This window comes from Medicago sativa, chromosome 6, assembly GCF_051527215.1.
Source record: "Medicago sativa cultivar Bolivia chromosome 6, Bolivia_mono, whole genome shotgun sequence".
NCBI classification, from domain to species: domain Eukaryota; kingdom Viridiplantae; phylum Streptophyta; class Magnoliopsida; order Fabales; family Fabaceae; genus Medicago; species Medicago sativa.
Genome location: NC_140754.1, coordinates 59,430,216 through 59,441,606, shown reverse-complemented (window position 1 = coordinate 59,441,606; position 11,391 = coordinate 59,430,216). Strand labels below are relative to the sequence as shown.

The following is an 11,391-nucleotide window of genomic DNA, read 5'->3' as shown; positions in this document are numbered from 1 at the left end:
AATGATATAATAGTGAAGGAGTATTGGTTGATATATAAAAGAGTATTTGAAATTTGAATTTTTGCCCCCCAAGAGTACAACTTGCAGCATTGGTATTGACACAAATGATGACATAATAGCAGCAAAAGTAATTTATCTAGTTGCAATGTAAGGAAAGGGTGTTTTTGTAGAGCAAATAAACTAAACCAAATGTCTTTAATAGTTACATGACATCATCATAGTTAATTGTGGTCATTTAGTTCAATAAAGTAATTTTTAGACAACTTTTATCCTCAATTGTGTGATTTGGCAAGCAACCAACTTAGGGCAATAATAGATTTTCCACAACATCTTCTCTTCTTATATTAAGAGAGATATAAAAACAATATACTACCAAAAATATACTACTACCCCCAACCCTACTATTTTTTACAGTTACTTTTTACTACTTCTTAAGGGTAAAACTGGAATTTCATATGCATTTGATGCCTTAGAATTGCTCCATTTATAATTTGCCACTTTCTTCCAATGTTGTCCAAAACTGAACACTATTACATAAAATAAATCAAGGCTATTTGAGGTATTTCACACAATTTCACTTTAATTCAACTTTGATTCTTCCCACATTTTTCTCTTTCTCTTTCCACGTTTTCCTTTCTCTTTCTCTCTGTACAGAGAATGAACAATTTTCTTCTCTCTTTCTCTTCTTCCATTCTTCTTCTATTGTTCCTATTACCATATTTCTTCATCAATTTCTTCATTCTTTTTCACAATTTCTTCATTCTGCACAATATTCTTCTACTTTTCCTTTTGATTTCGTATGATTTTTGTTTTCTTCTATTTTTTCCGCTTGATTTAATTGGTGATTGAAATTTATGTTGATTGTTTTATTTTTATGCATTTCGTTGATTTTGTGTTGTTGTTATAGCATAATATAATTTTGTTATTTCAAAGGTATACAAATCAATTTTTTTTCCTGTTTTCTTGTGTTTATTTTTCATTCTTGCATCTTCTTCAAATCTTACAGTTTTGTTTATATTTTCACATGCTGATTCATTTATTGATGTTTTTGTTATGCATATTGTGTGTCCATTTGACATGTATTCACTCATTTGTTTGAATTTTTTGTTGCTCTTTTTCAGTTTTGTATATGCACTCAATGTGTTTGATAGAATGCTGCAGTGATATCTCATCAACATTAGCCTCACAAGGTTTGATGTTTTTATTTTATTTTTTTTATTCATAAATATTTCGATCAATTTCCTTATTTGTGTTTGATTTGTTTTGATATAAACCCAGTCCATATCTAGCATACAGGGATTGATAAATTTCTAAATGATCTATCCAAATTTATCACCCTAATATGTTTTAAATGATCCACCTCCCATATTTGTCATTCTTCAAATATAAATCACATGTTTATCTTTCATTTTTCTTTGCTCTGCAGATTTATTTACCAGGTTAGAGTTCAAAATATAATTTACCATGTTGTTTGGTATCGAAGAAGCGCAATTTAATAAATTAATTTTTTTTCTTTTAGAAATTGTTAGCTTATGAAATATGATTTTGGAGTTATTGTGTTTTGTCATTTGGTATTGTAAATTGTAACATTTTCTTCAAGATTTTGTGTTTGGTCATTGGTGTGAATGTGTATATGAGATTGAATTTATGTCTGGTGTAGCGGAGGCAGGGAGGTGGGTTGTTGCAATCCTCACAGTTTTCTTCGGCGTGTTCTACTGCACCATCATTGCAAGGAATGCAATAAGACATTGGGATGATGGGTTTGGCCAATTTAGCCTCTCAACTTTGAATTAATTGAACTCTTTATACGAAGCATCTCCATGAATGTGATGAAAGTTAGAAAACGAAAAACACACCACTTTGCTAACTATAGAAAGAAATGGTACGATAGATAAGTAAGGGTTAGTACAACAAAATGATTTTGTGATAATGGAAAGTTACTACTTTAAGTGTCATTTAGTGATATTGGGGTGGTTGATATCTCTATATAAATAGTCCATGATCATCACTTTCATTCTTATTATTATGTTTTGTTTTTAGGGACTAATTGTGAAGTGTTTAGTGTTGTGATTCCTATTAAGGGTGTTGCTCCAATCATTCTTATTATTATGTTTTGTTTTTAGGGACTAATTGTGAAGTGTTTAGTGTTGAGATTCCTATTAAGGGTGTTGCTCCAAAATCCAAAAGTTAAACTGGCATTGTTGGCGACGTGAACATAAGCGAAATGCAAGGTGCTAAGATCAACAAAATTTCAGGTGATAGTATATATTATAATGTAAAGCTTTCAAAATACAAGGCCTCTGTGATTTTGTTGCTTTGTTTCTTTGATGTGTTTGGTTGAGCTGTTCATTATATTTTGTTGTTGTTATCTACATCTTAATCCTATCTTTCATTTATAGGGGTATTATATTTAATTTGTTTTTCATTGTTTGTAGCAATTCTGCAGGTATGAAAGTTTTGGAAACAAATGAAAAGGAATTGGTCATGAAACAAGTCATCAAATGGACTGGCAACCCAAACATAGTATTGACCTTGCATGTGTTGTCTATGAAGATCAAAGTGCAGGTCTGTTAAGCCTACCCTCACCGAAAATTAGAAAATAATAATTGTTTTTTAAGTTCATCTAATATTGATTTTGATTTTTCTCAGTTGGTAGACTTACAAGTTTTTGCGACGCCGCAGATAAGTTTAAGACCTTTGGTGTCTACACTTCCATGTTTTGCAAAGATTGTGGTGTCTTTGATGGAGAAGGTAAGGGAAATAATCTATTTCTTCTAATTTCACTTCTTGGGTTTTATACTATTAGATTAGAAGTCAGAAAAATCCCTTCTTATTTGATAAATAATTATGTTCAATTTACAGCCTCATGTGGATTTTGGGTTGGCGATATCTGGAGGGGACATCATATAGAAATCCGCGATTATGATTATATTGTAGAAATGCAAATCAATAATAAAAATGTTGCTTAATGAAACAATTGCTCTACCGGAATCCACCACAGCTCTCTCCATGGAACATGGTTTTGACCTCAAGGTATGAATACACTTCACTTTTGCCCTAATGATATCACAAGATAAAAGGTATGCTGGATTAATTTAGCTGTGTTGCTTCCTTAAACTGGCGCCTTAAACTGATGGAGTGTATGCTCGATTTCTCGACAACACGGCACAACAGCTTTATTCCTCAGCATTGAAACTTATCTGTTATTTAAGCTATAACTTTTGGTTAGTCTCATGATTTTAAGTTTATTTATTTCAGGATTTCTGCTTTCATGCTGATAAAGAAGTATTAAGGGAACCTCGAGTTGTGAGGGTTGGTTTGATTCAGAACTCTATTGCCCTCCCAACAATTGCGCACTTTATCGAGCAAAAAAAGGCTATCTTTGAGAAAGTAAAGCCCATTCAGAACTCTGTTGTTAACTCATGAATGTCTTCCAGCCTGTATGAAGGGTCTAGCATCATGGTAGGTGAGCTTTTAAATGAATTTCAATATCATGTTCTTCATAACCACATTATTGAAGGATAGTTAACTGGATTTTGCCAAGTTAGGGCCCGTTTTTTCTTTAAGTAAACACATGGATTCACTATTTTATCAATAGTTATAAAAATGTCATCTTATTTTCTATTTTCAAAGATTTATACAATTAGCAGCGTTTGTGTTGATTAAACAGTTTCTTATTTGTAAATATTTAAAAACCAAAGAAAAGTAGACACAAGATATCATTTTTATAATTTTTAATAACCAAAGAAAAAAAAAGAAGGTATTTCCTTAAATTAAGCAGTCCTAATAATCCATAACAATAATAGTAAAAGGTTTATTTAACAATCACACACTAATCAATAATCATGCTGACAGTTTCTGGACATCAGTATCATGTATCATAAGCATATTGTTGGTTTTTTCTGAGAGAGTGATGCTTTCTAAGATGGGATTGCGTGCTCATTTTATTATTTTACTGTCTAAACGACTTTTCATTTTTCAAACATAGATGCCTTTACGACTCTAAATTCTGTAACAAGATACTTTGAACTGATTATGTTATTTGTCAATTTTATTTTATTTTTTGGTCTCTTTGCATGATTTGGCCTCCGAGGATCTACTTATAGCTGTTGATAAGACTGATTCAAGCCTATGCAAGAAGACCAATGGATGCAACTTCTTTCGTCAAGGCGATATTCCTTCATTTGATTTAGGTAGTCATATTGTGCTAATTTTCTTCTTTTCTTTTTTCCTGATTCAACCATTGCAGAATAACAATGTGCTGCTTGTGAATTATTTTCATTACAAGACCGCTCTTTGCCATAATTTAATTATCCATATAACTTCCAATTGAGAGTTTTTTTAAGCTACTTACCTGTCATATATTAGCCACTCCACAGAAGACATTTTTTTCGTTAAATAAAAAAAAGTTTATGGGAGCATGAATTATGGTCCTGGTGTCAATGGTAGAAGTTGGTGATTTAGTCGATCTATATGCTGCGATCTTGGTTATTTTTACAAGGCATACATGTATGTTGTTGCCATGATTGCAGCGTGGTTAGTGTGTTGGCCCTTCAAATCCAGACCTAAGTTTCCTCCGTCTGTAGCAACTTTTTGTGGCTCTGTGTGTAGGTGGTGTTGTTGTGGTCAGGTGCAGCAGGCCATGCTGTTTTAGTGGTGGTAGTGCAGCGAGTGTTTTTGTTGTACTGTGTTTTATTTCTGTTTTATGGTTGATTTGGTGTTGTTTGGTTCTCTGTTTAGGTCTTGACAGTGGAGTGGTTTATGTTGCCTGATGTTTATTTGTTTTAGTGATTAGTTGGTTTTTGGTTTTTTCTTTAAGATTAAAAGCTAGACTTGAAGATCGAAACTTCGCTAATAAGCGGACACAATTTTTACTGACATCATTTATTTGAGTGTACAATATATATTAATTAAATAAATATAAGTACACGGGACCCAGGTTTATCACTTACCAATAAATTAAAATTAGTATTTGAAAATATTTTAACGGATTTCTGCATATAGAAAAGATTTGAGGATTTTTTTTATTACTTATTGATTTTTTGATAATACTTCATGTAACAAACTAACACCTTCAAAAATTTCATATATATTAATGAAATATATGTGAGTGTATGATATACATTGATTAAATAAATATAAGTATAGTTTTTTACATGAGAAATATGTTCTTTTATGAGGAAATATGTTCTTTTTTTTATAAATATGTCACTATATTTATTTATGAAATTCAATGTGAACCATGTATCAATAAAGTAAATGTGAATGGATGAACTATACATCAAGAAAATATGGGATATGTATAAGATATATTTTAATAATACATATACTAAAATATGGGATAAATATTGAACAAATACGGGAAAATTATTTAGAATTCAAGTTTTTTTAATAATGTTTTTGTGTGTGTGTTGTATTGTCCTTGCTTAATACTTCTGTTTGCTTTGTTAACTCGGTTTTGAGGGTTAATTATGATATTTGTTAATAAATGAACTGAGTTTATAAAAATACTATATAAAAAAATATGAAAAAAAAATCCATATGAAATTTTCACTACCAAAATTATCCAAAGAATGTATAATTGTTACACGGGACCCAGTTTGAACACTGATCTAATGTGTACATATACATAAGAATCTTTACGACTGACAAAGTTGTTATATTGTTATAACCTAATACTTTGGTTTACTTTGATAACTCAGTTTTGAGGATTAATCCCGATATTTGCTAATAAAATAAACGAAAAGTTTATGAAAATACTATATAATTTTTTTTAAAAAAACTTCATACAAAATTTCCACCACCAAAATTATCGAAAGAGTGTATAATTGTTACACGGGACCCAATTTGACCACTAATCTAATGTATAGATATACATAAGAAACTTAACGATTGCCAAAGTTATCGTATTGTCCTAACCTAATACTTTGGTTTGTTTTGATAACTCAGTTTTGAGGATTAATTATGGTATTTGCTTATAAAATGAACTAAAAGTTTATAAAAAATACTATATAAAAAATAGTTTAAAAAAAACTTCATATAAAATTTATACTGTCAAAATTATCCAAAGCGTGTATAATTGATACACGGGACCCAATTTAAACACTAATCTAATGCATACATATACTGCCAAAGTTGTCTAATACTTTGGTTACTCTGCAAAACTTAACTTCTTATCATATCTACCAAACTATTTACATAAAATTGGCTAATATACAAATTTCTATGTCCACTTAACAATCTAACAATTATCAAAAAAAGTACTTGCGAGGCGCTTGCGCCGCGCTACCCGTGCTATAGCACGGGTATCTCGACTAGTTTAAATACAAAATAAAAACACAGAACCTACAACTTCCATACTCTCAGCATGGATAAAAACTAGGACACCATACATATTTCCGATATATATAATTAATTGGCAAACAAATTAGGAAAATTTCCTTGAGAAGCAAATGAAAAAAACTAAGATAAGTCTAAGATAAGTCGTATTGTGTCCTTAAACCAAATAAACACGACTAGGAAAATTTCTGGTAAGATTGTGATCACTGTCAAACCAGTACACCTTTTTTTTTCTTTTCCCAAAAGCCACAATTCAGGCATTTAATAAACTGAAATGAATTTAATGCAAAAATATTTCTAACTAACAAAACTAATAACGTTAAAAAAAAAAGAGATAATTCTTTCCTGACCTACTCTTCATCTTATTCCTTAAACAGTCGATTAAAGAACTCATCACCTGGATTCATGTTGGACTGATCAGTAAAAATATTGGTGAATGTCGGTGAATGTTGTGGTGCATGAGAATTATTGACACATTGTATGACTGAATTTAGAATACTAGACTGATCAGTAAAATTGTTGGTAAATGTCAGTGAATGTTGTAGTGCATGATAATTATTGTCATATTGTATGATCGAATTCAAAACATTAGACTGATCAGGAAAAATGTTGGCCAATTTTGATGAATGTTGTGGAGGATGAGAATTATTGTCACATTGTATGACTGGATTTTTAACATTTTGATCAAGTTCTGGCGTTGACTTAGCAGCTTCAAGATGACATTGATCCTGCTTTGATTTTTTCCACTCACCTTTTGGTATTTCATTCTTTAACTGTGTCACTTCATTTGACCTCTTTAAAGTAAGTTTCAATTTCTGCGAATCAATATTTAAATCATAATATTAAATATAAATTACAATTTAAAATCACACAAAATAAACGTACTATATAATAATTTACAAATATTCTTTAAAAAAAAATAATTTACAAATATGTTGTTACAAAAAAAATAAAATAAGACTTCATGTTGTTGTTAACGTAACAAAAGCATCGCCCCAAAAAAAAATATTACACCATTGAAAATAGGGAGCTTCTACGGTACACTCGTAAATTGAGGTGTATCGGTACTCTTGCTTCCTAAATCTATAAATTAACGATCAACTTTATGAAATAAATAGTTATCTATCGGCATTTATATTTTAGAAAATATGATTTCATAAGAAAAACATATCATTCATTGTTTATAAGAATCATAATATTTTTTTTACATAGTATCATATAAAATAATCAAAGTTCTCTATTATGAGCGATAAAAATTAAAAAAAAAATCAATTTTATTTCGTTGACGCTTTTGGTGAATAAGATTTAATCATTATAATTATAAATGATAAAAAAAATAATATTTTTCTTCAAAAAAAAACCATTTAACTATAATTTAAGGGTTTGATGTGCTGGTACACTCAAATATATTGAGTGTATGGTAGAATTTGCCTCGAAAATAACATAAAGTCATAATTGAGAATTTTCGTGAATTGCAATCTAAGAAATCATAATAGAGAACAATAAAGGCCAGGTTAGTAAATTGCATTATTTAAAAAAGGGTTAATAGTGTTTTACCCCCTGTAATATAGGTCATTTCTGGTTTTACCCCCTGTAAAATATTTTTTTTGGATTTCATCCTTGTAATTTAAAGATTTTTGGTTTTGGACCTTCATGAATTTTGATTGTACAAAATCGAAGATATGGCAGGGGGTAAACCGAAATTTGCTCAAATTAAAAGGGGGGTAAATCGAAATTTGCTCAAATTACAAGGGGGTAAACCTAAATTTGCTCAGATTACAGGGGGTGAAATTTTAATTGAAGGTCCAAAACCAAAAAATCTTCAAATTACAAGGATGAAATTCAAAAAAAATATTTTACAGGGGGAAAACCGGAAATGACTTATATTACAGGGGGTAAAACACTATTAACCCTTTTAAAAAAACATCATAAACCTCTCTTTATCAATATATGAGCCACCAATTCTTTTGGTGTATCAATTTTTCCAATCAATATTTCCTAGACTGATTGATGTGCATTCTTATTTTATTTGACATTAATAAAATAATGTAGAGTGCCTTTTTTTTAGTACACAACTAAATCATGTTTTAAATATTTTGTTAAAAAAATAATTTTTTAACAAATTAATCCTTTGCTAATAACATACATTCATGATTAAATGCAAACATTAGTGTGTATATAAGCATATGCTTAATTTTTGGCTTAATAGCATTTTTCGCCCCCTAACTTTCACGAAGTTGCGATTTTGGCCCCCTAAGAAAAAAACTACAAAACCGCCCTCTAAGTTTTGCACCTAAGGCAGTTTTGGCCCCCAAGGCCAATTTTGACTCTGTCTACGCTAACGTGACATCCTAAGTGAGGTGTCACGTGTTATTTTTTTAATTTTTTTTTACACCCAAAATCTATCAAATTTTCAATTAGTAAACTATATGTTATAATAAAATTTATCAGATCTTCAATCATGAGAAAATATAACAGAATCAACCAAATTAATCTAAAAAACAAACCTGTAAATGGCTAGCAATATGCTCTCTTGTCAAACCAGGAACATTCATCACTTGAATAATTTTTTTTGGTTTTGCATCTGAAATATAAGGGAGGGGAAAAAATGCACACAAGTTGAGTTTCTTGAATTATACAATAAAAGAAAGAAAAAAAAAGTGGCAAAGAATCTTACTATCAAGGCCAAATTGATTCACAGCCCTTAGAAATTCTTGATGCATTGCTTGAGACCATGTTAAACGGTTCTTTTTTGTTGGGGGTTGATAATTATCCTTTTCAACCACATCAACATGAGATTCTTTTGTGCCATTATCAACATGAATTTGATCATGTTTAGTTTCATTCAAAGTTTTCCTTGGAACGCGTTTGCACATGTTTTTGATTAGGTCATCACTCAAAGGCTTAACACAATACTCACAAGCCCCGTTTGCAATAGCCTTCATGGATGCACTTGTTGATCCATCAACACCCATCACTGCACATGACACATATATATATAATTTTTTTTTTTTAAGAAACTAAGCGAAATATATTACAGAAACAATTAGTCACTCAAGCACAAGGCGTGCTGAAGGGAGCTGAAAAATGTTAATTACAAAACAGTAAAGCTAGAACCAGCCAATAAAGCAAAAACAGACATTACATGACAGTCAAAAGCGATCGTGATTTTGGAAAGTTCTCCTGTTGCACATAAGTGTGTGTGTCATGTGATATAATAATATAATTAATTATGTATATATGTTCTTACTAATGACAGGAATATTGATTTGTTGGGTAATTTGTTGGAGAAAATCATAGGAATTCATGTCTGAGATTTGTTCTTCAATTAGTATCACATCAAAACAACCCTTTGCTTCCCTCAAAAGAGTCAATGCAAAAGAAGCATTAGAGCATGTGGTAACTGGAACAAACAAGCATAAAAAAAATTACATAAAATTAAGAATTGTTACAAAATGTTCAAGACTTTCACATGTTAACAAAATTTAATTTATAATTGAGTATGATATCAAAATTTAATTAACAAACCTTTGTAATCCCATCCAATTGACTTTTCAACGATGGCATTGTGGATAGTGGTGTCATGATCAATCACAAGAACCCTTAAACCCTCTAAGAATTGTTGGGGAAGTGCTTCCATCTCAGTTGAAAGAGCCATTGAAGAAGGGATTAAAGCAAACCGCTGTTGAGGTGAAGAGTGAAACTCCAAGAAACTTCAAAGAGAATAAAAAAGTTGATATTGAAGAAACTTTAAAGAGAATAAAAACGTTTATATAGAAGTTTTTGCGTCTATGAAAAAAGAGGAAAGAAAGAATAAACAGAAAGTAAAAAAAGAAGAAATCAATATAAAAAAGAATGATATCATGATTGATTATAAATCTTTGTTAATAATATTTCAAATCAATTTAAGATATTCACACGAAAAATCAATTGAATTAAATAAATATTTTTTTATTGTAAATTTGATTAAGTAAAAAAAGTAGTAATAAGGAAAAAAAATATTATTCTATCTTGATTTTGGAGAACGTTTCTAAAAAAAACTTTATTTTGGAGTACAGTTGAATAAATTCTGAATAATCCTCTTAAAATTTCAAATTAATGGAACGAAAAATTGGTATTATAATTATACATTTTTGAAGAATAAAATAGGTATATATTAGTAGGGCCTTGACCCATGACTGGAATAGCTCTACTTTGTTAAACAACGTGATGAACATAAATCTCAAATTAATTGCAATTGTGTAAGAAACTTGTATTACCAAATGAGGAAATTGAGGGAGTTTAGGAAATTCTAATTGTTTGTCATAATTATCCTTCTACGCTTGCCCAAAGTTCAATAAAGATTTTTTTACGCCATTGCGTAAAAGTTCAACAAGGTAATTTCGCTTTACTAAATTGCAATATATTTCTTTTGTTTTTAAGTAGTTTATTTTTCTCTCAAATATTTTAAAAATACCAAAAATATTTTCTTTTTACTTATTTTTCAGTCAAATATCCTCAAAAATATATATATATATATATATATATATATATATATATATATATATATATATATATATATATATATATATATATATATATATATATAGAGTCAGGATCCGTTGACATCAGGTGTCAACGGATTCGTTGACACCAAATCTCAACCGTACATTATATTTGATCAAAGGCTCCTATTAGTGTCTAGGTTTCTACTTCCTGTATCTCTTTTCTCTCAACCGCACACTATTTTTGTTTTTTCTGCTTGATTTGCTTTAACGCAGCAATACGAAATCTCAATTACAGAATCACAACACTGTTCATACTCATCAAGGATAAATTTTGATTTGTCACGACGACAATTCAAGGTTTTCCATTTTCCCTAATTCATAAATTAATCTTATACATCCATTGGTTTTGCAATCATATGCAATTATTTTAATGATTTACAAAGTAATATTTCCAATTAATTCTAAATGATAATATCCTGGAAGTATTTTTATAATTCGGTAATGGGTAAACACCAATTTGATCATTTCAGAAACTCAACCCTTATGCCTAAAACTCCACCACTAA

At 29.9% G+C, this 11,391-nt stretch overlaps 2 protein-coding genes across 27 annotated transcripts; one reads left to right on the top strand and one right to left on the bottom strand.

The window, feature by feature from the left end:
• Positions 1 to 581: 581 nt before the first annotated feature.
• On the top strand, positions 582 to 4,349 carry LOC146915974 (synaptotagmin-3-like). Of its 26 annotated transcripts, XM_085718199.1 has the most exons (8): positions 625 to 797; positions 1,122 to 1,190; positions 1,661 to 1,882; positions 2,124 to 2,255; positions 2,436 to 2,565; positions 2,650 to 2,751; positions 2,863 to 3,033; positions 3,259 to 4,349. In XM_085718199.1, exons 5-7 carry the CDS (start codon positions 2,502 to 2,504, stop codon positions 2,967 to 2,969), a joined length of 273 nt encoding a protein of 90 aa, XP_085574325.1. In that variant the 5' UTR covers positions 625 to 797; positions 1,122 to 1,190; positions 1,661 to 1,882; positions 2,124 to 2,255; positions 2,436 to 2,501; the 3' UTR covers positions 2,970 to 3,033; positions 3,259 to 4,349. The 26 variants fall into 26 exon arrangements, 23 of the variants coding, with proteins under 23 accessions (XP_085574327.1, XP_085574325.1, XP_085574320.1 ...); XM_085718201.1 differs by lacking the exon at positions 1,661 to 1,882 and having other exon boundaries at positions 582 to 797; XM_085718194.1 differs by lacking the exon at positions 1,661 to 1,882 and having other exon boundaries at positions 646 to 797; positions 2,447 to 2,565.
• A 2,152-nt stretch (positions 4,350 to 6,501) lies between these two features.
• LOC146915973 (two-component response regulator ARR14-like) lies at positions 6,502 to 9,997 on the bottom strand. The gene is made up of 5 exons (XM_085716751.1): positions 9,868 to 9,997; positions 9,590 to 9,742; positions 9,017 to 9,316; positions 8,847 to 8,923; positions 6,502 to 7,154 (listed from the first exon to the last, which is right to left on the bottom strand). The coding sequence occupies exons 1-5, from the start codon at positions 9,995 to 9,997 to the stop codon at positions 6,702 to 6,704; spliced, it is 1,113 nt and encodes a 370-aa protein (XP_085572877.1). The 3' UTR covers positions 6,502 to 6,701.
• Between the last annotated feature and the right edge of the window lie 1,394 nt (positions 9,998 to 11,391).